This window comes from Mesocricetus auratus, unplaced genomic scaffold (genome assembly GCF_017639785.1).
Source record: "Mesocricetus auratus isolate SY011 unplaced genomic scaffold, BCM_Maur_2.0 Super-Scaffold_100028, whole genome shotgun sequence".
NCBI classification, from domain to species: Eukaryota; Metazoa; Chordata; class Mammalia; order Rodentia; family Cricetidae; genus Mesocricetus; species Mesocricetus auratus.
The window spans coordinates 16973316-17000983 of record NW_024429209.1 but is presented as its reverse complement, the minus strand read 5'-3'; the positions used below and the strand labels follow the sequence as shown (position 1 = coordinate 17000983).

The 27668-nt window shown below is 44.5% G+C and overlaps 1 protein-coding gene across 3 annotated transcripts in view; it reads right to left on the bottom strand.

Moving 5' to 3' along the window:
• LOC110341720 overlaps positions 1–25985 on the bottom strand; it is a 39000-nt gene extending 13015 nt beyond the window's left edge. Inside the window, exons 1-2 of one of the 3 annotated variants that reach the window (XR_002383701.1) lie at positions 25051–25985; positions 24328–24389 (exon numbers count right to left, since the gene is read on the bottom strand). Coding sequence is in view for 2 of the 3 variants with exons in the window: in XM_021229750.1 (XP_021085409.1) it covers positions 25051–25241 (191 nt within the window). In the remaining variant the exon portion in view is untranslated. Of the gene's footprint in view, positions 1–24327; positions 24449–25050 lie in introns of those variants that run through there. The other 2 variants (XM_021229750.1, XM_021229751.1) reach the window with 2 other exon arrangements.
• Positions 25986–27668: the final 1683 nt, after the last annotated feature.

The following is a 27668-nucleotide window of genomic DNA, read 5'->3' as shown; positions in this document are numbered from 1 at the left end:
GTGTCATCTGGAAGGAGGGAACCTCAATGGAGACAATGCCTCCCTAAGACTGACCTATAATGCATTTTCCTAATTAGTGATTGATGTTGGAGGGCCCAGTCCATTGTGGGTGGGGCCACCCCTGGATTAGTGGTCCTGGGTTGTATAAGAAAGCAGACTAAGCGAGCCATGGGGAGCAAGTCAGTAAGCAGCACCCTCCACGGCCTCTGCATCAGCCCCTGCCTCCAGGCTCCTATCCTGCTTGAGCTCCTGTACTGACTTCCTTTGATGATGAACAGTGATGTGGAAGTGTGAGCCTAATAAATCCTCCCCCTCCCAACTTGCTCTGGTCATGGTGTTTCAACACAGTAATGCTAAGACAGAGGGCTAAATTTTATTAAATTGTACAGACATGTTGTCTATGTATGGATGTGTGCACACGTGTACTTTTTTTCAAGCCAGAAGAGGGTGTTTATGAGACATCTGTTTTGAGTGCTGGGAACTGAACTCTGTTCCTCTTCAAGCGTCATTTACCCACTGAGTCATTTCACCAGCCCCCTTTGAGTCATTATGGAAGCTTTGGTCCATGAGCATAGTCTCTTACTGACTAGCACTGACCTTCTAAAGCCCCAGTCTTCCTTTTGGAACAGGTTAGAAGCTGGAACGCAGAAGACCTACAGGCCATGGAATCTAATTCTAAAACTGTTTCTATGTTTAACTCCACCTTACACAAAACGCCTTCTTACCCTGAGTTAATCCTCTGCATACTGAAAGTGTTGAAAGCTCACAGTGTCATGGAGATGAGAATAAATAGTGAGTGTGATACCTGGAACAAAAAGAGAACCAGATTTTAAAGGGGCTTAATTCTCCTTTCAGGGTTATTGAGTCCAGCAACATTACAGTGGGTCTGATGTCTTGCAAAATATGTATTTATTTTGTTGTGTATGTTTGCATGTGTGTCTGTGTGTATGTGTGTATGTATCTGTGTCTATGTGTGTTTATGTGTGTGTGTATCTGTGTCTGTTGCATGTGTGTCTGCATGTGTGTGCCTGTGTGTATCTGTGTCTGTCTCTGTGTGTATCTCTGTGTGTGTCTGTGTGTGTGCGTGTGTCTGTGTGTGCACATAGGTGCAGGTACTCATGGAGGACAGAAAAGGACATCAGATGCCCCTTTCTGGCTTTTTTTGTTTGTTTGGGGTTTTTTGACCTTCTGCCATTTTTGCCTGCTTTATAAGTTACCTTGATAATCACTGATCACTTAGTAAAAAAATAAATAAATAAAGGACAGCTAAGAGCTCCTCTTTGTAATGTTGCCAGGGTGAACTTCTCTTTCTAACCCTTAAGTTACAGTCTTTTCCTAGCATCTGGTTGAAGGAATTAAGTTGTCTGCCATTTGGTTTTTTAAAAAAATCACTTAGAATCATTTTCAGTAGTTGTTGAGATCATCTTCATTATTACACATTTTCTTCCTCTCTTACTAATATTTCTGATAAGACAGAGAAACATTCATTGAATCATAATCTACAATGGTTACTTTTAAAATATAAGCATGACTCACATAAAGCAATGTCAAATTGTTAATCTCCTCTGCCCACATGTGATCTAATTAAATACTCTGAGGCATGACTTGTACCAGACAAAATGCAAAATCAAAATAATTGCTGACATCGTGGGTAGTCTAAAATAACTACATCAGGAAGCTTGCATATCAAATTACTTCCGGGCTCATAAGGGATCATTGTATCTGAGAGGACTTGGGAATTTAAAAAAAAATCTAATTGCTATAGTTATATCAAATGAATTTTCAAAGAGAAAAAAACTTCCCTTGTTTGATGCTTGGAAATCATGTAATATCAAGTTTGGAGGTACATTTTCAAAGCTCTAAAAATGCACGCCTTTTCTTCATATGGCAGATCCAAGACAATCAACTACTTTTCCATCACACACCTAGTGCTATGTTGATGGATATGGTAAAGAATGGAGTAGACAAGGTAACCCAGTAATGAAGACATTGGTCTTTTGTATACATGTGAATGTGGAGGTCAGAAAGTTGACACTGGTGTCTTCCTCTCCATGTCGTCGCATTCTTTTTAATTTTATGTTATGCGCATGGGTATTTTGGCTACAAGTATACATCTGTAATCCTAGCACTCCCATAGTAAGATGGGAGGTGGAAACTTGAGAAATCAGCTAGTCTGGCACATACAGCAGCAAACAAGAGATGCTGTCTCAAACATGGTTCAAGATGAAGATGGATACCCAAGTTGTCCATGGCACACGTGTGCCCTGAATTACACACCACAGAACCATGCACATGCACACTTACCACAAGCTGAATTGATTAAAATAGAATAGTGTATTCTATCACAACTGGAGAGGAGAGATGCGGGCAGAATTCATTCGTTTTGCATGCTTCAGTAGAATCTGCTCTGAGTCTTGGTCCTGGACTGACAGTGGCCATCAATTTCCTGTCCTTTCCCCCATCTCTATATACTGTCTTCCTTTTAAGGCTATATCAGTCAGTAGAGTTAGAACTGACTCTAATCAAATAGGACCTTATCTAATTACATTTGCGAAAGCTCCATTTCCAAATAGGGTTGTGATATAAAGTTCCAAAAGGGCATGAATTTTAAGAGTATAATGTGCAACTCACAATGATAATGATGATAGACAATAGATAGAAGGTTGATGGATGGAGAAATAAATGGATAGATGGATGATAGAGGATAGATGATAGATGGGTGGATGGGTGTGGATGGATGGATGGATAAATGGATGGATGGATAAATGGATGGATGGATGGTAGATAAATGATGATGATAGGTAGGTAGATAGAGAGATGATAGATAGATAGATAGATAGATAGATAGATAGATAGATAGATAGATAGATAGATGAATGAGAAAGAGAGAGAACATATTTTTTTCTAGAGCAATGGAACCTTTCATGGCTCAGTTGTGCATGACCCAAGAACCTAAGATGCCAGACACTCACAGTCATCAAAAATCAACCTGGGACAGTGGCTCTGAGATTGCTGTCTATACCAATGAAGGTTAATGATGCAGACCTTCACAGGCATATATAAAGCAGAAGCAGGCTTTACTAAGAATTTTTACCACCAAGCAGTGGTGGCGCACGCCTTTAATCCCAGCACTCAGGAGGTAGAGACAGGTGGATCTCTGTGAGTTTGAGACCAGCCTGGACTACAAAACAAGTTCCAAGACAGGATCCTAAAGCTACAAAGAAACTTTGGCTTGGAAAAAAACAAGAAAAAAATAATTTTCACCAAAATATGAGAAGTTGAAGGAAATTGAGAAATCAAGGAAAAGTGAGAAACTCTGGAGAGTGGGAGGTGTTCCCAAGAGAGGAAAAAAATAACCTTCAAACTTCCTTCTTCAGGGGTTTTCTTGGGGCCATAACAGAAACTGGACAGAGACTGAGGTCATCTCTTTTGAGATCAGTGAATCCTCTGGGCTCCCATGAGTCATCGAATGGAAGGTTCACACACACACACACACTGTGCATGTCCCATGGCCCAACCAGTGAGTGGGCATGTGTTGCCCACCCAGGTGGGAGTAGCTGAAGTCCTCCTCTGCCCATCTGTGCTTTGCTAACTGCTGATCTCGACTTCTGGCTAGCTGTTAGATGTCAGGCGGGGTGGGCGTGGCCATCTCAGCCTTGTTAACTGTACCAAGCATCCTTTGTTCTCACATTTACATGATCAGCTTGTAGCTTTCCCTTGGTAGAAAGTTAACTCATCGAGGCCTCCCAGACACAGCTGAATGCTTTCTCATACTTAGCTCCTTGTTTGTGGAGTGTTTTTGTTGTAGCTGCTTTTTAAGAAAACATTCCTATGTGTGACACTTAGATGCCTTAGAAGCAAGGATGCCTGGAAGGACAACAGCACTTACGTACAGTCCTCAAGGGCTTTGGAGAGAGAAGAGCCGAGCTACGGTCAGTGGTGCATAGCGTTGTTCTTCTTATCTGTTTGGCTTGGTCATACCCAGCTAAAGTCCTCCTATTCATTCTCTTCAGTGCCCCAGACTTTGCCATCTTAATCTTTAATCCTTTTAACCCCAGTCTTTTTTTTTTTTTTTTTGGTTTTTCGAGACAGGGTTTCTCTGTCCAGCCCAGCCTCGAACTCACAGAGATCCGCCTGCCTCTGCCTCCCGAGTGCTGGGATTAAAGGCGTGCGCCACCACCGCCCGGCTAACCCCAGTCTTAAAGACAAACTAAAATGAGGTTTCCGGGATGGTCTCCAAGCACCTTGACCTATTTTCTTGTATTTCTTGTAGGAGATGAGGAGGACCACAGGAGGGAGGCACGTGGATGCATAGCTGCCTACAAGCCAAAGAGGAAGGCTACAGAAGAAGCCAATCCTGCTGACGCCTGGGTTATAGACTTCCAGCCTGTAGCACTGTGGGAAAGTAAGTTATGGATGAAGCCACCCAGTCTGTGGTCCCTTAGTATTGCAGCCATACTACACCAGGGACTAAGCTGTCGTGATGGAACGAGATGCAGAAATATATTTCCTAAGAGGGGTGCAGAGTGGGGCTGAAGGAGGAAGGCAGCCAGCAGAGCTCTGAAGGTCAGGATTTCCACTAAAGAGAGAAGGAGGCTGTTTGTTCTTATCTCTCTGTAGGCCTTATTTTAGATTAAAAGGAAACTTTTTATGCATAATTGAGGGTGTGTGAGTACAGCGCCTGTGGAGGTCATTATGGGGGTATCGGGTTTTTTGGAGCTAGAGTTACAGCTAATTGTGAACCACCCATGTGGGTGCTGGGAACTGAACCCTGGTCCTCTGTAGGCAGACAGGAAGTGCTCTTAAGAGTTGAGCCATCTCCCCAGACCTGTAAGCCTTTTTTATGACTAAAACAAAATTCAGCAACTTACGAAACAGTCTTACATGTTATAACTGCAATTATGATTAAGTTTGGGAGAAAACTGCCCCTATTTGTCACATTCTATAACAAGGGCTGCTAAGCTCCTGGCATTGCAAGAATTACCTTGAACTTATCTGCTCCTTCATTGGAAATGTCACTGTGATAAAAAAAAAATCATTCAGAAATATCAACAATTTCGTGGCGGCAAGATTTGATGGTATTTAATATTTTATATATTGTATCTCTTTTATCTATATTTTAAAAGAAAATATAGCATAATTTGACTTACACCTTACTATCCCAAGCCTTCTCCTTCCTTCCAAAGAAATCGTTACTGTACATACTCTTTAGATTTTGTGCTTTCTTGTGTTGTGTGTGTGATGCACTTGTCTCTAAAGAGGGAGACGAACACATCCTAAGTGCGGCCTGCTGCACTTTGACTTGCTATGAATATAGAACTTACACAGACTTGCCAAGGCGTGCTCGGCTGTGAATGGATGGCAGTTTATTCACTAGTCACCCTGTTGATAAGAAACGAAGTTGTTTTGCTCTTTCAGCTGTGACAAACAGTGGTGATGACTGTCTCTACATCTGTCACTTCCTGTGCATAAGGTGGTCTTACTGCTGCTTCCCTCGACTCACTCCATAAACCATGCCTCCAGCCGTACCTGAGACCTTGGCCTTTATTGCTCTGTGTATCCCCTAGAGACACTGCCAGCCCTGTGAGGGGTCTGCTGATACAGGCTGAACAGAGGCAATGGCCTCTACTTTTGTGGCTGCCATTCAGATTTGAATTCCAGTCTCCAGATGTTGCGAGGCACGAATCACTTAATATGAAACTATATTGAAGGGATTGTACCAGTCCCTGGGTGAAGAGGTTGAAAAGACCAGAAGGCAATTATTCATCCTGTTAATCATTCTTTTGCTCAGGGGAAGAAACAGAAAAACAGCTCCGTTACCTGCTCTCAGACAGAGTCATGAATCCCTGCTCCCTGAACAAAGGCAATATTGGGACTAGGAAAAAATAAACTCATCCAGAAGTACATGGGAATTTCCCACCAAGCTCTCCCAAACTGCATTAAACAAGGAAAGGTGTGGGGGTTAGAGCTAATGTTTTTAGTCTATATTATGGTGTGCTTATAACATTCCATTGTTTACCTTTGTGCTAAATTTCAGGGCTTTCATGCGTGTTCACATGTGTTGTGTGTGTGTGTGTGTGTGTGTGTGTGTGTGTGTGTGTGTGTGTGTGTATGCTAGCAGTTAACCTTGGGTGTCATTCTTCCAGTGTCATCTGCCTCCTTTCTTGAGAAAGGCTCTCTCACTGGGACTCGGACCTTACTTACCTAGAAGACTAGGCTGGTTCACTAATAAGTCCTTGGGAATCTTCTGTCTCTGTTTCCCCAGGGCTGGTATCGCCAGTGTCTACCTTTGTGCCTGGACTCGTGTCCTTCTACTTACAGACTAAGCTATCTCACAGTTCCAGGGATCTCACTCTTGAAGGAAGGCAGAACTGTAGATACTTATGTCCTTCTCAGCTAAAATAGAAGTGGCCCCATCATACTCACACGGCAGTTTAATCAGGCACATGTACAAATGCATATCAAGCACTTACTAGAATAACAGCTGCCTATGACTATATAGCTTATTACATGACATCTAGAGAGGCTGACTTCATGTATTACCTTATTGAATATTCAAAAGAATCCAACACAATAGGAATCGCTGTCTCCAGTTCAGAGGGGGAGATACTGAAGTTCAGGAAGTTTCAGCAACTCATTCATGTTCACACAGGAGAACCGGGCTGGAACCCTGGTTTGTCTGACTCAGGTCCACACTCTCTGCTCTTCTTGGAGCTACTCTGTATGTTCTAGAGATACTAGAAGAAGCAGATACCAGCCCAGCCCTCAAGAGCCTCTCAGTCAGTCGCTATGAGCCTGATAATAAGGAGAGGAGATGTGTCTGCCTATTTTCCCAACGTGTGTTCAACACTGTACTCAGCATGTAGCATATACTAGATGGCCACCGATGGAATAATGAAGGAATATATCAATGAAGGCACACAGCGTGGTATGAGTTGGAGCTTGTAAAAGCAAGACTGAGTGTCTGGTCAAAGGACATCCCGGCAGACACCGTCACGTGTGCGAAAGCAGAGGTGGAACCCCGGGCAGTGTGAGGGGAGCAGTGTGGGTGGTAGCAGCCATAGGAATAGTAGAGGATGTGGCTGCAGACTGAACTGAGGATTCGTGGGGACCTGGTCAGAAAGATGACATTCCCAATTTTTAGTCAGTGAGCATCGTTCTAATTTGCTTTCTGTCACTATAATTAAAAATAAATAAGTAAAATAAAGCACTGACTAGAGCCAATTTCATGACGGAAAGGGCTTGTTTGACTTACACTTCCAGGCCACAGGCTATCAACAAGGGAAGTCAGGATTGGAAAACAAGCAGAAACCATGGCTGAGTATTGTTACTGGTTCACTCACAGATCCGTGCTTAGCTGGCTTTCTCTTAAAACTCAGGACTACCTGCCTATGGACGGTGCTACCCACAATGGGCTAGGGTCCTCCTACATCAATTGCCATTAAGACTATCCCCCCACATATGTACCAATCTGATACTGGAAAACTCTTAGTTGAGATTCCCTTCTTAGGTAGCTCCAGGCAGTGTTAGGTTGGCAGTCAAAGCTAAGTATAGCAACCATATCTCAACCTATTGACTGATTATTTCTGAAAAAAACTAACACAGACCTTAAAATCTTCGTTTATTAAACCCAGGTGGATGCTGGGCAGTGGTGGCACAAGCCTTTAATCCCAGCCCTTGGGAGGCGGCTCTCTGTGAGTTCGATACCAGCTTGGTCTACAAGAGCTAGTTCTAGGACAACCTCCAAAACTACACAGGAAACCCTGTCTCAAAAACTAAAACAAAAAAGAACAAGGGAGAAAAAACTAAATCATTTGTGTTGCCCTGATGGTGTACATGAAAGTCCACACACTCCCAGTGAACATCACAGAAAACAATCTTGACAAGGAATACTCCTTTAGTTTCTGATTCTTAATTTAAAAAGAACAGTGCAGAAGGTGATATCAGGGCAGGGGAATATCTCAACTAAAATGGTGTTAGGCTGAAGTATTCCACATGAGCAGGAGTTGGGAAACAAGTCTCTATTTTCTGGGCCCTTGGACATTTTACTGGTGCCAGAAAACTGCATTTTTTAAGCACTGTAAAGTGTCTCCCTTTCCCTCTCTGCACATGGGAAATGTCATCACACAAATAATCTAACTACATAACAATGGCACCAGAGAGACTGGGATTTATATTCACGAAGAATGCACAGACGCATAACTCATGAGCAGTACTGTCACAGTAAGTAGTCAGAGGGTCCCCGGGGGACCATACATCAGGCCTAAATCTCCCATATATTTAGTACATTGTTGAGTTGCACAACTTTTTGTCATATGAATTGTCATTGGGTAGATTGCATTCTGGGCTTGTAACTGCTGAACTATGGGGGCTTCAACTGATGGACACGCAAGTGGCCTGTGCTTTATTATGTTGAAACATAAAGTTTCACCCATAATTCTGTGGCGACCTGGTGGATGTGATTTATGGTGCATCCCAGATTCCAGAAGGACACTTTGCAACCTCAGGAGAACATGGCTGAAAGGACATATCATGAGTGAGTGTAAACCTCTGGCCTCTTGCACGGAGTTTATTAAAATGTCATTAAGTCTTCCCCTCTAGACTCAGTTTTGTCCTAGCATTTTTTAAGGAAGATAAACAGTCGAGTAATTTATGTTGGTATCATCGAGAGGACAAGGCCTCCCATCCACCTCTAAGTATAGAGCCACTGAATAAAGTAGCAGCCAAATCCGTGTACAGACAACTGCTTCGTCAATAAACCATCAACTTCCCCTCAAATTGAAAACTTCAACGGCAGCTTTGACGGCATCTCTCTCGCCCATTCCCATTCATTCCGTCCTGTGTAGTTTGTCCATTTGCTCCTGGGGACTTCACGACATGTCCACAGTAACAGTTTAGTATATAGCTTTAATTTTAATTAAAAATCAGTGGAAATATTAAAAACTTCAACAAGTGCACACAGGAGATGACTGGCTCCTTGTGCTTAATTATCCAACCATTAGGCGATAAATGAGAATCACTTTCTGATTATGCAATGTAATTAGGAAGAAGTGTCTTTCGCTATCAGAAGAGGGAGCTGGACAATTTCAAATTAGCTTCTGAAAAGAAACTGGGGAGGCAGTTCTAAATTAGTTTTTTGAGGATAAGATTGACAGTTAATATGTATGCTAATTGATGCCATATATTTCCTGGTATATACCAAGATTACATATAAAAATGTCCAGAGGATGCTTTTTAAAAGTCCCTTTTAATAGGTGAGGTTGGAGCCACGTGGGTAAGAGGCCCCGTATCAATCTCCTTTGGATTATTGGGTAGAGCAAGTCCTAGGTCCCACCCCGAGGAGCGTCCTTTAGTCCCAGGAATTAATAGCAAGCTTGAGAGTAACCTGGCCTACAACACCGAAAACATGCCAGTCCTCATGATAAGTTATCATACAACACCGAAAACATGCCAGTCCTCATGATAAGTTATCATACAACACCGAAAACATGCCAGTCCTCATGATAAGTTATCATACAACACCGAAAACATGCCAGTCCTCATGATAAGTTATCATACAACACCGAAAACATGCCAGTCCTCATGGTAAGTTATCATACAACACCGAAAGCATGCCAGTCCTCATGATAAGTTATCAGTGGGTGGTATTATGGGTTATCATCCTCACAACTAAGTAATGTAAGTATCGCCATTTCCTCTATGTGGGCAAAGAGACCAGGGCTCAATGAGGACTCACACTGACAATGGGTCTTTAAAGATGGAGGTTTCTGTCCCACCTGGTCCCATACTTGCTTTGTCCCAAATAAACACGCAAAGACTTATATTAAGTATAAAATGTTTGGCTAATGGTTCAGGCTTCGTATTGGCTAGCTCTGTCTTAATTATTATCCCATTTCTATTAGTCTATGTATTTCCACGAGACAGTGGCTTATATATATTCCAGCATGTTACTTGTTCGGCAGCATGGCGTCTCTTGGTGTCCTCCCTCTGCCTTTCTCTTCCCAGCTTTCTCCTGGTCTGGTAGCCCCACCTATGTTTCCTGCCTGGATACTGGCCAATCAGTGTTTTATTCATCAACCAATAAGAGAAACATATACAGAGGGACACCCCCTCATCAGGTCATTGTGTAGGGAATGAAATAATCTGGTTTACACGTATAGTATGGCAAGGTTTTCAACTGTTTCTGAGCTCCGCAGCTCTCCAAGACAACAAAACATGAAAGATCTCTAAAGCCTTTGAAATACTACCTTCATACCTGCTTCTTCTTATGAAAACGATGTTATCTGTGGGATAGAGAGAGATTACCGACATTTAAAAGTGACTTCACTCTTAGTCTTTTCTGTATTTGCATACGTGTGGGGGTGAGTACACGAGTGTGTCCGTGTAGAGGCCTGAGACTCACAACAAGAGTCTTCCTCAGCTTCTCATCATCCCATTCACCGAAGCAGAGTCTCTCACATGAACCCTGAACTTGTGGACACAGCTAGCCTAGCTACTAGTCTGCACTGACTCTGCCTTCCTTCTGAATGATGGAATTACTGACAGGCCACCACACCCACTTGACATTTGAGTGATTTCTGGAGAACGAAACCCTGGTCCTTACCCTTATACAGCAAGCATTTTATCCACTGAGCCATTTCTCCAGCCCACACTTTCAGAAGAAGTATAAATATCCACTCAACACCTACGGTTATCCGCTCCAAGCACCCACGAAAGAGCTCCACGTCATCACTTAGACATCTTAAATGCTTTGCCATTTCCTACTAAACTGTTTTTCCTGCCACATCCATCTCTGAATCCTATTCTAAAATGTGATCTTTTGTGCTTAAAATATTTTATTGATTTATCTACTTCTCAGCAGAAAAAGGTGTACAGGAAAACTGTCAAGTTGGAGTTAAAATATCTGTGACCACAGCCCTTCAGTATCAAAATGGTTCACCCAGTTGGTTAATAACTACAACCGTTATTAGCTCAACTGTGAACAGACAGCACAGGTGTTTCAATAATGCTGCCCCTTTCTGCCCTGTTGCCTCCTGACTTTCTTGATCCATGACGTCTCTAAATTCTGACCTGAAATTATAACCCTTATGACCATGCTACTTCCATCTCACAGGATTTAGCACTTTTGCCTCCAAGGAGGTCCTTGTGTCTATTCTAAATACCTTAGGAAAATGTAAGAGGCACTGAAGAGAGGACCCCCATCTTCTCTGCTCACCTCTGTATCTCCAAGAGCAGTGGGAGCCACAGAGACAGCAGCATGTATTTGCAGAATGCAGGGAAGAATGGATGTGAACATCAAATGTGAGGAAACTTGGATTTGGAAGACATCCGGAGATTAGTCCAACATCAGTTAGTTTGAAACAAAGCTTTCAGTCACTAGGCTTATTTTATTTCATACATATGTGGTCTGTGTGTACTTCTATGTATGCAATAATGCATGGGGATGCCTGCGGATGCCAGGAGAGGGTATCAGATCCCCTGGAGCTGGAGTTACAGGTAGCTGTGAGCTGCAATGTAAGAGCTAGAATCCAAGCACCAGTCATCTTAGAAGAGCAGCAATTGCTCTGACTGCTGAGCCATCCCACCAGCCGAGTCTCTAAGCTAATTGCTCTAATACAAAGTAAACCCAAGCAGCAAATGGAAAGATTAATAGCACATGAATAGTCACACCTTCTGAGAGCGTCCACACCCACTGGCTGTGTGTACAGGATGCACAAAATTTCCTCCCATATGATAGTTTAACAGACCATTTAAATGCTTCACAGAATGCATTTCAAATGCTAAGCAGAGGGGACGTTTTATAAGATAGTTCAGCAACAAACATAACCAAAAGTTTAAGAGCAGCAGTAATCTACCCTTGTCTCTGGAAAACAAAATATCTCTCGATGCTCACTGATCTGAGCACTTAGACTGAACATGTGACCATGTGTTCCAGACTAAATCTCTGCTATGGTCTGTTTTAGTTACCATGCTAGAGTTCCATGCTTTTGTCTCCAGCCAATAGCTCATTATTTACAGGAAGCTACTGTCTCTACTGAGCCTGTGGGTTGTATGGCACACTCCAAGATCAGTCAAGAGTTTATCTCAGGATAGTTAACTTGTTCTGAGATAACTAAGCACAGGGAATGCCTTTAGTTGATTGGATTTATCACTTACTAAGTTAATGGTCATTAAAAATGTGATCTCTGCAGGTTGGTTTCACAAGACAGAGGTATAGCCAGCCTTCAAGGGGGTCCTTAGCAATGCTCACTTTCTAATATGTCCCCCTCTGGGCTCTCAGAAGTTCTTTGGAGATGTCCCTGCCTCCCCAAGCACCTTTGTTTTTAGCTACTCGGCCCTGATACTGAAGGCAAAGCCACAGAGTGGGAAGCTGCAGGCCCAACCACATACAGCTTGTACCACCTCTGTGTCTACGATCCTCTCATCCTTAGCCTCTACCTTCCCTGGGACAGAGCTGAGGCACCACCCCCACACCAGGCACCAGCGGCCCCAAGACTGAGGATCATCATGCTAGGTCCTAACCCTGCACACAGAGCTGGAACCAGGGTGGGCTATACCTTGCTCAGTAGCTTTGTTTCTGTACATCCAGTAGGCAGCCAGCACTTGGTAACCACGTGCCTGGGCCTTTGGCACAGCTCGGCAGGATAGAGAGGAATAACCCACTCATGCTCTCAGGATGGCTTTCCTACTGTCAAAATCCCCATTATTGGGGTAACCCAAAACAAGGTGCTAACCCCAGAAGAGGAAAAAACAGATCGAAACAGAGTGTGACTTCTGATGCTGGTGATACTGTGACTCTCGGTTCTCATTTTCTGAGACTCCATGATTAGCCTGTAGATCGGATCTAAGACTGTCTCCTACCAGCCAGTACCACAAGATCAAGTATTCTGTCATTGAGTCCTCCTTTAGAAAGTGGAGTTCTCACTGACATCTACAGTAAGCCCAGGAAAGAACCTCCACCAGAAGGACCCGTGTAAGCTGCTTCTAAATCCCTAAGACTCCCTGAGAGGGCCTAGAGGGACAGCTCAGCAGTTAAGAGCACTATCTGCCCTCCCAGAGGACCCACGTTCAGTTCCCAGCACCCACATGGTGGCTCACAACCACCTGTAACTGCAGTTCCAGAGGATCTGATGCCCTCTTCTGACCTCTGTGAACTCAGGCACACATCACATATGGTGCACATATATACATATACGCTTGCTGCGGAATGCTCCTTTACACTGTGTTAAGATGTGTCACTGTTCGCCAAAAGCTAGGCAGGAAGAGGTTGGGCGGAACTTCCGGGCACAGAGAGAAGGAGAGGAGATGAATCTAGGTACAGGAGAGGAAACAGGAGGTGCAAGATGCAAGAGAGGCAAAAAGTCGAGAGACAAAACATGGATTAATGTAAACGGGTTAATTTACGTTATAAGACCTAGTGGGACAAGCCTAAGCTAGAGGCCAAACTGCCGTAATTGATAATAAGTCTCTGCTGGCAGCCCAAAGAAAGTCCCATCCACATACACTGCCAAATCACCAATACACATAAATTTTAAAATAAGAAGGAAACCCTGGGAGCTAATAAATGTTTATTGTTCAGTCAGAGTGTTGGGGCATTTCTGTGTCACAGCAGATCACCAGCACATTGTGTTAGTCACCGTTCTGTTTGCTGTGAAGAGGCAGCACGACCACAGCAACTCCGTAAAGAAAGCACTTAATTGGGGTTTGCTTACAGTCCCTGAGTTTGCTCGTGATCATCATAGCGGGAAGCATGGCAGCGTGCACACAGGCATGGTGCTGGGGCAGAACATGAGACCTTACACGTGACCCTCGAGTAGCAGGCAGAGAGGGGGAACTCGAGACTGAGCCCGGTGTGGGCTTTTAAATCTCAGCCCCACCCCCAGCGACACACTTCCCCCACCAAGACCAAGCATCCAAACATACGAGACGGTGGGGGCCGTTATTAGTCAAACCACCATGTATTTGTTAAGCCTCTTAAACACACACACACACACACACACACACACACACACATACACACATACACACACGATCATTCCCTAGGGGATGTGGACCAAATTCTAATCTATAACTACAAAACAGTGATTCTCCCAAAGGCGATAATTTTACAGTCCTAAGTGCATTTTTGGAAGCGAAAAGAGATGGCTCAGTAAGGAAAGTGTTTACCTTGCAAGCCTGAGGGCCTGAGTTTGGTCCCCAGGACCCCTGGCAGGGGGAGGGAGTTAGACATCCCAGTGTCGTGTGTTACTGGAGAGGCAGACAGGCAGATCCCTGGAGTTCACTGGCAGGACAGACCAGCCTACTTGGTGACCTCCAGGTCCAATGAGAGATTCTGTCTCAAAAAAGGGGGGGATGTGGACAGACACACCTGTGGTTGCACACATGTACACACACATATGTACCCATCTACCCCACCCACATCTTACCCACATGTACACAACCACACACACACACTTCTACACCTACACACACACACACACACACACACACACACACACACGACCAAAGAATACTGTTTTGAAATATTTCAAGACAGTGACACCATAAGCTACAGGATAAATTCGTACAAAGAAATCAGGCTTGCTTTGGTTGGTGTCTTGCTTCCCTAGGTATGACTTGAATTAAACTCATTCTCTTGCCTCTTTATTTAATCATCTAAAAAAAACTCAGGGGCTAAAAGTCAATATTTCAATAAACCCACACATTAGCTCACACCCTGTTTTCAGTTCACACAGGGATTATCTCTCTCTGTCTAGGTAATTTTGACCTTCATGGCAGGTTCTATTGCTGGGTTTTGAAAGAAATTATTTGCTTCTCTGTGATATTGTTTTGAATTCTTCAAATTGCAAGGCATTAAAATTGCACGGTAGGTGGAACAGTGAATGAGCTTAGCGCTTGCATTTTCCGTCTGTGAGCTATGAACACTAGGTAACGGCTAATTGCCACTGTAGATCTGTACTGAGAGGATGGACACAGTTGCTCTTGGAGGGAAATAATGTCCAACAGGACTGGTAATTAATTGGATTAATTAAAGTCCCTATCACCTGACTTCTTTACTTCACCTCCGTGTCTAAGCCAATGCTTAAGAAATAGCCAAAGCACTTCCACATTATCGTTCCTATAGAAAACTCTAGGAACAGATGGCATCTATAAAGCTGACTTCAGCTAAAATAAGCACTCGGGGTGCCTCTGAGATCCAGCTACCATTATGGAATGTCTACAAGCAGAAAAGAGATAATTCAGACATGCCAGATCTAAACACTCAACTTTGCCCAGACAGTCATCCTTTTTTAGCATTCTGTCTGATTTCAGCTGAGCCCAGAGTGGCTTTTACCTGATGGATAGCTGTTGCAAGCTCCCTCTGCCACAGTCTTCTTTGTTTAGGCTTGGCCTGAAAACATATTTCCAAATGTTAACTCGCCATGCCCTGTGCTCTTCGAACTTGTCAACAAGTCCTTCTTTAAAAACTCACAGTGGAGCTGGAGAGATGGCCCAGGGGTGAGGGAGCTTGTAGCTTTTCCAGAGGACCTGAGTCTGGTGTCCAGCATCCATGCTGGGCAACCCACAACTGCCTGTGCTTCCAGCTCCAGAGGCTCTGACACACCCTCTGGCCTGCACAGGCATCTGCATGCGCGCACGCGCACGCGCACGCACACACACACACACACACACACACGAACATACATGCATGCACACAGGAATACACACACACATATGCATGCTCACACAGACACTCCCATATGCACACACACATCCATTACACACTAAAAATAAGAATAAAAATTGTGCAAGTCTCTACACCATATTATTGTGTAAGTAGCTTCTCCTGTACTGAGGAAAGTGGCTACTCTGAGTATGTTTATTTGCAAACAGCTGTATTCCTTCATCCTACATAATGCCTTTCACAGTGTGTGTGTGTGTGTGTGTGTGTGTGTGTGTGTATGTGTTCGAGTGTGCATTCCTGTGCATGCATGCAAGTATGCGTAGGTATGTGAAAGCCAGAGGTCAACTTTGGATGTCATTCCTCAAGAAATATTGACCTTTTCCTTTGAAACATGGTCTCTGACTAGACAGTGAACCCCAGGAATCCAGTTGCCTCTGGCTCCACAGTGCTGGGATCACAAATTCATGCCACTATGCCAGCCTTTTATGAGAGTGAGGGACTGAGCTCAGGTTTACACAGCAAGCATTTTACCAAGGGACCCATCTCTCCAGCCCCATGTTTCCTCTTGTTCCTGGCTCCAAGAGAACATTGCTTCCTCTTTGCTATAGCCGGGCATGTCCCCATGAATTCCAGCCAATAAAACCCTCAGAAGCAGTGACAGGCAGGACTGCTGCGCCCACACCAATGCTTTTCTACACATCTTCCTTTCAGTTCCTGCAGATGAGCCAGACCCTTGGAGTCTGTGTGTCACAAACAAGGATACTCCATCCCTAAACCCTGGACTTGGCAAGGGGCCCTTCAGCCCGTGGATATTGACCAATTTCGCATCCATTAGACAAATTCATTTCAGCGCTTGATGGACTATAGATCAGTCTGTTCTTCTGATGGGCCTTTGAACCAATGGTAACGGCTTATTGCTCCCCTCGACAATAAGTAATTGAAGTAAAATCATTGACCTTCCATCTATATTTGTAGGGGAGTTGAGATTCGGTCCCTCCAAAGTATTACCACAACAGCATAATTACTGTCCACGGCAGAATCGCAAGTCATCAAACATCGTCTCTCTGCATCTGCTTGCTGAGGCTAAGATTTTTTAAGATTATGTTTAACTAAGCGTATATATGTGGGTCTGTGTGCGGGTATCTGCACGATAGTGCCTGTGGAGGCCAGAAGGGGATGTTTGATCCCCAAGAACTAGAGTTATACAGTGGTTGTGAGCCACCTAACGAGGGTGCTTGGAATTAAACTCAGGTTCTCTTCGAGAGCAAGTGCCCCTCCCCTCTGGGTCATCTCTATAACCCCTTGGAGTTACTTCTTTAAAAAGCGGATCAACGCAGGTGTGACCCCACCCCATGACCTGACCCAGCACCAGCTCCTCAAAGCAGTGCTGACGCTGCTCTTCTCTGAGGTCTCAAGGAGAGAGCCCATCTGCCCTGACTTTGCCACGGCACCCGCCTTAAGGAAAGCCGCTTCGAGCATGCACCCCACTGCCCGCCACTGCTCCCTCCACACTGGTGACTCTCCTCTGCTGAAGGACCTCGGTGAGTTACAGAGAAGGCTTAACTTGAGCCAGCCTGTGGAAGCTACCAGCAGGCAAGAGAGACAGAGTCGGGCAGCGTGAGGCGTTTTGCAGACACATCGGTGCTGGCTTTTCAAAGAGAAGAAACACCGAAGAATAAAATATACTAAGCACATTTCCATGCCGGGATCCTATTTTCTGAAACATTGCATATGCAAATTCTGTAGTACTCCACCCAGGTGGAATGACAAGTGCTCAGACACACAGCAGACATTGGTCCTTTACTCTCACAGACATTCCCTAAGCTTTGTTCTATGTGGAGCCGTCAGCGGGGCTGCTGTTTGGCTAATTCTCCACGGCCTTCTGTTCCCTACCTTGACCCCTGCATCTGCCCCAAATGCTCGTACTGTGGTGTCACATCTGCTTTTAGTTTTAATGAGAAGTGCTCCTCTTCCTGAAGATGGGGAAAGATATGTTTGGACCAGGAAACTGAACGGGATACTAATGGGATAAACTGTGAGGGATATGCTGATATGTACAATAAGGCAGACAGACACAACAGCGTGGATTCACTTGTCTGAGATACCTAACATGGCTAAATTCACTGAACCAAAGAATGGAATGCTAGGTGTCTGGGGCTAAGAGGTAGGGAAAATGAGGAATTACTAGTCATGGATCACAAAACTTCTGTTAAGTGGCATGAAAAAAGTTCTATGTAGTTCCTGTACAGTGCTGGGCCTGCAGTCAAAACTAGTGTGATGTATACTTAAATGTTTTTTTCTTGGAGGAATTGTTTCCTGTTAATTATTTTTTACCACAATCAAATGGACCTTATAGAACATTAAACTAATTGTATTAGCTACTTTACTGCAGCGGTAAATGCCCCTTACCAAGGCATCGTATGGAAGGAGGGGTGTCTGAGTTGCTCTTAGAGGAATGAGTCCATCATGGCAGGGAGCTCTGAAGCAAGTAGCAGGCGTGTCAGGAGGAAGACTGGGCAGGAAGCTGAGAGCTCACATCACCCAGCACCACAGGCAGGAGGCAGGCAGGGCAAACAGGAAGTAGGGCAAGGCTATGAACACTCAAATCTCGCCTCCACGGTCATACTTCTTCCCCCCAAGACTACACCTCCCCAAAATTTCCAGTCTCCCTCAGCAGCACCACCTCTGGGGACCAACAGTTTAATTACTTGAGTCTGTAGGGGACGACTCTCATTCAAAAACACCACACCGACCAAGTCATCAGTCTTATGTGACAAGAGATGGTTCCCACAGAATGTACAGTATGTAAGTCTATTCTTACATTCAAACTCCAAGTGGTGGGAAGGTATAGGCTTCAGCTCCTAGTCAATGCCCTTGTTCTAGAGATTTTGCTTTTCAGTGAATTACACAATTTCTGTTTTTTTTTTAAAGACTTTACCAGACAGCATGTTGGGAGAGGGAACTAATATGGATACCTAAGGACAGGTTTTTTTTTTAATGTGCCATATGGGCTGGAAAGATGGCTCAGCAGTTAAGAACACTGGCTGCTTTTCCAGAGACCCTGAGTTCAATTCCCAGTGACTCACAACCATCTATAGTAGGGATCTGATGACCTCTTCTGGTGGGCAGGCATACAGGCAGATGTAACACTCATATACATTAAATAAATCTTTTTTAAAAAGCTCAGTGTAAGTTTAAATCAACTGGAACATATTAGAAAAATAAAAACCAGCTTCAGGGCCAGCTGTATCCAGAAGCATCCAGTATTGGCACACATGAGGCTCTGCTTTGTCTGTCTGTGTCTGCTTGATTTCCAAGAAGCTAAGACTGCAGTGCACAGTCCTAAGGTTGTCCCACTAGTTTAGAAGGCTCATTCTTGAACAACTGTAGTAATACTAGGATGCACAGAAACTGTGTCATGATTGAAGTTAACTCCATTTGTTTGGGGGCTGGAGACATGGCTCTTGCTGCACAAGCATGGGGACCCGAGTGTAGATCTCAGTACCCGTGCGAGAAGCTGGGCACAGCCTTGCATGTGCTTATAGCCCCAGTGCTGGGAGGAGACCTGGGACAGGAAGTCAGGAAGACCACTGGAGCTCACTGGCTGAAAACACAGCAGCTTTGGGTTCAGTGAAAGACCCCATCTCAGGGGAACAAGGAAGAGAGTGAAAGTACAAGACGTTGGATGTCTTCCTCTGGCTTCCTGGGGGAGGAAGCCATCCCCAAAGTTCTACACCCTTGAGACACCGGGCTTCTTTATTCTGAGATTTACTTCCCATAACCTCCCTGTGTTGGCCACCTCTGCACGATCCAAGATCCGCTTTTGTTTTTCCTCTGCATTCTGTCTGAAGTCACTGAGCCGCAGCTCATGATGAATGCCTATCCCATGACTTCTTGACTTCCATTTGGAGGGGTAGAAAAACAATACTAGTATTTATGGCTAATATACTTAAGGTACTGCAGGAAAGCACAACAAGGCAAAGAAAGCCAATGAGTTCTGACAATAAAAGAAATGAAACTATTTGGCAAGCTCGTTGGGCCTCAGCTGGGAGGCATTTGGCTCAAGCAGAAGTCATCGTTGCCAGGCTAAGTCATGGCGGTCACGCTGATGCGTTTATAATGGCAAAGTTGGTTTTTCAATCCACAGAGCAGAACCCGGAAATGTACGCATCGCCCCTGACAATGGCCACCTACAGCTTTCACTCTCGTTGGGTATCCGGAAGAAAGGAAGCTTTGTCCGTGTGCGTGCCTACGGACCATGGATCTTCTCTATGTCCCCTACCCATTCCCCTTTGTACTGATGTTACAACGGCAGGGAGAATGTAACCACGTACTGCCTTCATTCTGACCCCACCTCTCCCACATCTGATTAGATAGATCCGCTTCTTCATGTCGTCCTCACAAAGACTCTTCCTACTCTGGGCCAACAAAGGAAGGCCGAAGGAAGGAAATAGAAGGCCAAGATGAGAGCGGTCAGCAGGGAACTGTATGTAAGTGTCTCAAACGGGGTGGGGCTGGAGGTGGGGCTGGCAGAAGCTCTGCTCGGTGCTGAGCTCCACAGAGCTGACAGGGTGGGGGAAGTCAACCAGCCTTCAGAACACACAAGTGCCATTTGCAGCAGTGCAAACAGCCAAGGGTAAATGAGAGAGGGCCAGGCCCACTTCCCTGCCCCAAGGTTACAACATGGAGGAGAAACATGCAGGGAACAGCTCTAAATGTGAGGGTGGTCCCACAGAACACTCAGGAGATGGGCAATCAGGAAAGACTTCTAGACCATTCTCACACTTGCATACATTCAATTTCCTAGGGATAAAAGCATGGGTTTCTATCAATAAGCCCAGGCTACCACTTGAGCCTCTATGCTTTTCTTTTCCTTAGATAGTATCTTGTATTTCTTGAGAATATTCATACATGGATACAATGTATTTTGATCAGATCCGTTCCCTACTCCACCATTCAACACCCCCCCCGCCCGCTTCACAGCATCCTCTCCCTCCCAAATTCATTTCTTTTTTTACTCAGTGAATTTAATTAGTGCTACCCATATGTTCAGGGATGTAGAGCCATCCACAACAGCATGAGCAACCTACCAAGACCCATTCCCCAGAAGACAGCTCTTCCTCTTCCCTAGCAGCCCCTAACTGCATATAGCTCCTCAGCAAAGAATTCAATAATGACCAGTCTGGCATGACATGCCCATGGGCACAGTAGTGGTATGAATGCTGTGGGGGTAACCAACCGCTTTCTGCTTGAGTTTAAGTCCGGCTCTCCAGGAATGAACTCAAATCTGGTACTACAAACATAGATTAAAAACCAATGGCTGGAGAGGTCATAAAAGCTGGGAGAAAGCCTACTACTATAAATGTGCTAAATGGATATAGTGTAAACTGCCTTCTAAATAGTTTTCTTTATCTCCATGGGTTGACACAGCCTTCAGCCCTCATCCCTAGCCAGATAATCTTCCTTTTGCAGGGGACAGCAGTTAATACAGAGGTTTGCAACTGGTCAAAGAACAGGGGATACCCACCTATGGAGTACTCAGCCATAAAGGAGACATCCGTATCAAATCTCTGCCTCCCTCAAGGCTCAGGAAAGCCAGTGGAAGAGAGGATGGAAAGGCTGTAAGAGTCAGAGGCTGGGGAGGACTGTGGCAAAGCCTTGTCTCCCAGACACGACAGGTCCATTGCACACATGAACCCCCAGCATCCATGTCTGCCTGCCCCCATGATACCTACACAGATCAAGGCGGTCACATTCCAACATGGATCAGGGAAGAGCTTATGAAGCTTCTGTACTTTTCAGGGGCTCCTTCGTAGAACAGCAAAAACTGTTGAGCACAGGCCACGCTTCTAGTAGCAAGCTTTGGGAATGCCCCTTGCCTGGCACTTTAAGAGCTGATGATATTTCCCTCAAGGGAGCATGGGTGATATTCATTTTTGGAAATAACTGCTTAATCTTAACCACATGAAATCATAAGAGATTAAAACTTACAACTTCCTTCAAGTAGTTCATGAGTGGAGATTAAGTTGGAAATAAACTTTTAGTGAAGATAATAAAAGCCTAACGGAATGTTCACATTATGCATTTCTTGACAAGAAACCAATTAAACAGCAAAAAGGTATGAGTTGTATGTTTTCTTGTGCTGTTATTTTCAATTGTAAGGTTAAAAAATCCTCAGTTAGTAGTCTGTGAGCTCCATGAGTCCAGAGGTCATGCTTTTTATATATAGTTTCCTACCTAGTATCAAAGAGTTGTTGAGCCATAAATATTAATAATAAATGCAAATCATAATTTTCTAGCATTGATTGTATGTGTTAGTACCTTCTTATAAAGTATCACTTAAACTACGTAGTAGCATGGTTATGTAGATGTTATAGGAATTTGATCCATTTAAGCCAATGGCATTTGGAGTGACTAGCCCTATGGGCGTGGTTTTCTCTGGATAATATTGAGGAGAGGGTAGTGTGCTCTCTCGCTCTCTCTCTCTCTCTATCCATCTATCTATCTCTCTCCCTCCCTCAGGTGGTCAGAGCAGGAGCAAGCTCCTTGGGCAGAATGACAAGACAACAGCAGCTGGATCAGCAGTTGCATCTGCCTTGTTCTGTATTCATGAATCTGTTTTTCCTTTACACCCTTAAGGAATTATTGACCAGACTTTGTGTGTTCTCACTTCAGGTAGATCCTACAGTTATCCTCAGACTACAGCCACGGAAACACAGGAGCATCTTTAGGTACACCAGAGATATTCACCTAACTATCCAAATATATATATATATATGTATATATATAATTGTGTCATACAGGTATTAAAGGAATATGTATCAAAGGTTAAACTTTCTGATAAGGGGATCAGTTGAAGTTACAACTAGCTCCAAAAGAGTCAGTGCCACACATTTATAATTGGATAAAAAGAAATGAGTTTATAAGTGGCCTTAAACTCAAAATGCAAAACTGTTCAACATCTCCAGGGCAATATCAATTGCATTTTACCAAACTCAATTTCCTTTTAATAGATGAGAAATATTTGCATTCCTCTAAGCGTCATTATAGAGCTCTGAAATCACAAGGCAAAAGCCCACAAAGGCAGAGCTGGGGTTGACAGAATGAGTCAGTTGGTACACCATACACTTCCATTTTTACAATCATCATGATGGAGGTCACGTCACAGTTAACTCTAAGCGAAACCAAACACAAAGAGATAAACACGCAGAGGGCACAGCTCCATGGCATTGTGGGAATATCTTTAAGTTCTGAAACTGTCCTCTTAGCACACAGTCAAAGCATGAGAATGGTCGCATGTTTCTAGAACATTGATCTTCCCAGAATGGAACAACAACAAAAATTTCAGGGAGCACTCAAGCTTCGTAGACATTGCTTAGCAGGGCTTCCTATTAGCTATTCTAACATCAGACAGTCTTTAGACTTTGTAGTTAGTATTTTAAAATGCCTGAGTAGCTGATAAATTACCCAGCATCAGCACCAGCATCCTCCTGCATTTACCACCTACATTAACTACTTAACCACAAACAGATGTGGCAGAGCTCATCAGGTCATCTCAGCACTGTCCTCATACAAGGTTCTAGAGATTAGCACTGTCTAACTCTACTGACATGGCTATGGTATTTAGGGTCAAAGCCTTGGTAGGTGCTGGGACTTACAAACTATGCTATGATCATGAAGGCATATGAGCAAAATAAAAATCTAAAATACAACCAATGTCAAGCTTGTTACTCAGACTTGGGTACCAGAACCATAGGCTAACAGAGCCCTCTGACATGGTTGCTATTTTGAAGCATAAAATCCTACATCTGTGTCTCAAGGGCTGCTTTGGGGTTGATTGTAGCAAGTATCTGTGTGGGAGTATGGGTGCCTGCACTGGTACGCAGGAGCAGATGTGACAGAAGTCCCTCCTATCCACAATGGATACATTCTAAGACACCTCCTCCCAAAAGATGCCACAAAACACAGACAATACAACCCTGTATGTGCTGTCTTTCCTCACACATACATACCTATGATAGAGTCTGATTTGCAAATTAGGCAACTAAATATTAACAATATGATGATGGTTCTACCTCAATAGTAAGAGAACTTCCTGATTTTATTATTAAAATGGAAAACATATACAATATGCTGAAGGTGAAATGTGGGAGCCAGGGGTTGAGTTTGGGGTGGTTCTCTTCCATCACTCTCCACCTCACTTTTGGAGACAGGGTCTCTCGCCTGGAGCTTGTTATCTCTGCTAGACTGGCCAGCAAGTCCCACAGTCCTCCTGTGTTCACTGCCAGAGCCAGGGCTACAGGCATGCACCCAGCTTCTACATGGGTCCGGACGACCTGCACACAGGGCCTTGTGTGTGTGCAGCAAGCCATGCTCAGCCTAAAATTCCCATCTATTCTGTGCATCCTAACACACCATTCATAGTGTCTTACACAACGTCTTCCTCGAGGTCTGCCTCGCTCAGTCTCTCCAATGACCCCCACCATGTTCTGTAGCACAGCGTAAGTTCAGAGATCCTCCAGAGATGCCAACTGGTGTCAGCTAGTAAAACCAAAACTGCCCCAAAGTTGTGTCTCTGGAATTGTCCTAGTTGGGGTTATCACAGCTATGGTGAAACATCATGACCAAAGCAAGTTGGGGAGGAAAGGGTTTATTTGACTTACACTTCTGAATCATTGTTGATCACTGAAGGCAGTCGGGACAGGAACTCAAGCGGGACAGGAACCTGGAGGCAGGAACCAGAGGCCATGGAGGGGTGCTTCTTACCGACTTGCTCCTCCTGGCTTGCTCAACCTACTTTGTTTAGAACTCAAGACCACCAGCCCAGGCATGGCACCACCCACAAAGGGCTGGGGCCCTCCACCATCAATCACTAATTAAGAAAACGTTCTACAGGCTTGCCTACAGCCCAATATTTCAGAGGAATTTTCTCAGCTGAAATTCCCTCCTCAGATGACGATGGTCTGTGTCAAGCTGGTATAAACTCAGCCAGCACAGTTAACCCCTTGACAACTTTTTAAAACACAGCACTTTTTAAGACATAACCTTTCCTTTCTTTTTTGTTGTTCACCCTCAAATTCTAAGGCTATTAAACATGACAAATATAAAATGTATTACAAACTTAAAAGTCCCACAGTCTTTACCAATCTAACACTTTAAAAGGTAAATCCCTGTAAAAATCCAAAGTCTTGTTTAAAATCCAAAATGTCTTTTAAAGTTTCAAAGACTCTCAACTGTGGGCCCCTATAAAATAAAATAATTTTTAAAAACTTAAGAACTTTCTTACTTCAAGAGGGAAGGCCCAGGGCACAGTCACAACCTAAACAAAGCAAAGCCACACTCCAAAGTGTAAATGATTCAGTGTCCAGCATCTGGGATTCACTCACCACTCACGATCTTCTGGGCTCCTCCAAGCTCCAGCTCCGCCCTCCGCTGTCTTCCAGGCTCTGCTGGCTCCACTCCTCTGCTGCTGCTGTTCTTGGTGGTCATCCCATGGTACTGGCGTCTCCAAACATCTGGGGTCTCTGCTGCAGCTGGGCTGCATTTTCACCAGTAGCCTCTCCTGGGCTCTCTTCATGAGGCAGAGCCCCAACTTCTCTCCATGACCCCTTCAGTCCTGAGGTTTCCACTGTTACCCCAGCTGCACCTTCACCAATGGCCTCTCCCGGTCTCGCATAGGGCCAAGCCTCAGCTGCTCTCCGTGACCCCCACCTTCAAAACCAGTACCACCTGCATGGCTCTTACTCAGGACCAAGTTCAGCTGCCAGCACAAGGTACAACCTTGGTCACCTCTGAATACAGTTCTGACTCTGAGGAAACGCTTCCCGGAAGATGTCACCTCGGTGATGCCAATTCTTCAGCCCCCAGCTGACCAGCATCCATTGTCCCAGCAAAACAAAGTCTACTTTAGCAGTTCTGGTCCCTTGTTTCACAGCTGATTCTCAGCCCCAGCTGGCAAGACTGCCACAGAAAATTTACGCAAATAGCTGGTGGAGTCTTTGCTTCCCTCTGAAATGGAATGTGCCAGGCCTCCCTCACCCATATTGTTCTCAACGTTCTTACCTTCAAAGCTCCTACAGAACAGCCCACTGAGCTCTCTCTACATTTAGTGGCTTTTCCAGCCCAAAGTTCCAAAGTCCTTCCACAGCCCTACCCGAAACAGTATGGTCATGTCCGTCATAGCAAATCCCCACTATGCTGGTACCAATCTCTGTCCTAGTCAGGGTTATCATTGCTATTATGAAACACCATGATCAAAGCAACTTGGGGAGGAAAGGGTCTAATTGGCTCACACTTTCAAATCAACTTTCATCACTGACGGAAGTCAGGACAGGTATTCAGCAGGGCAGGAACCTGGAGGCAGGAGCTGATGTAGAGGCCATGGAGGGTGCTAATTACTGGCTTGCTCCTCATCGCTGACTCAGCCTGCTTTCTTTTAGAACTCAGGATCATTGTCCCAGGGATGGCACCACCCACAGTAGTCTGGCCCCTCCCCCATGAATCACTAATTAAGAAAATGTTCTACAGGGTTGCCTACAGCCTGATATAATGAATTTTCTCAGTTGGGTTGAGTTCCTACATCTTAGAGGACTCTAACCTGTGTTAACATAAAATTAGCCAACACAAGAATTATCTTATAAAACATCCCCAAATAGATTTATTGTGGTTTTGTGTTCATTTATAACAGTAACAAATTTAAAAGTCCGTTTTAGTTTACAACTTTTTTGAAAAAAAATGTCCTCCAGTCTTGAGAATTTCATACATGTATATAATGAAATATAATTATATATACCCTTGTTTCCCCATACCATCTCCCTCACATCCTTCTCAAGACATTTCCTAACTTCCTGTCTTTTATAACCCACTAAGTCCAGTTAGTGCTTCTCATATCTGCATGGGAGTGGGGCCCACACTGGAGCATGGGAAACATATAATTTGCCATATACTAAAAAAAATTGTTCTCCCTCTCCTATTGCCCATTGCCAATAGCTCTTCAGTAAGGAGTGGAGCCTAGAGGTCATCTCCCCCACCTATGCTGTGATTCTGTCTGGCTTGATCTTGGTCAGGTCCTGTGGAAGTAACCACAGCTGCCATGTGTTCCTATGAGTGTGGACAACCACGTCATGTCCAGAAGACAGAATGTCACAAAACCACACTTATCCTCTGCCCTTTACATTCAACCTCTACATTTTTGACGATATGTTCCAGAATGCAAATGGCAGATGACAATGCTAAGTCTACCATATGTGTGATATGTTGTATATGTGTGTGCACATGTTCCTTTGTGTGCCCACACATGTATGCATGTGCTGGCCAGAGGCTGATAATGGGCATCTTCCTCGGTCACTCTCCACCTTACATCTTGAGACAGCATCTCTCACTGAACCTGAAGTTCACTGATTCATCTAATGTAACTGGCCACTGGGTCCCAGAGACCCCCCCCCACACACACACACTTCTACCCTGCCAGTACTGGGGCTCCAGATGTATGCTGCTACCATTCGCTTTTCCTTAATAGACCAGGGCTGGGGATTGAACTAAGGTCTAAGAAGCCCTGTGCCCTGGGCTTTCATGTCTACAGCACTAAAGAGTGCTATCTGCTGCTATTCTAGCTGTCTGTCTACAGCCGCCACTCTGTTCTCTGAAAAGAAAAGCTAGACACAGAACAGCTTCTCCACAGCTGGAGAAGACTCGAGGTTGGCTGTGTAGTGCATGGAATACAGACTCCAAAGAAGGAAGAACAATGGTTAACATTCTTAGCATGTGAGACCGTTTCGAACAGCACCCACTAAGCACATCCATAGCCCAGGAGAATTTCTCATCTCTTCATGAGGACACAAACTCATCTGCCAGGAGTGACTTCATCTGCGAAGGCAACCCTTACAGTAGGAGTTCAGACTCTTTTTTTTTTACTCTTTTTTATTTAAATTAGAAACAAGCTTGTTTTACATGTCAATCCCAATTCCATCTCCCTCCCCTCCTCTCCTGGCCCCCACCAACCCCG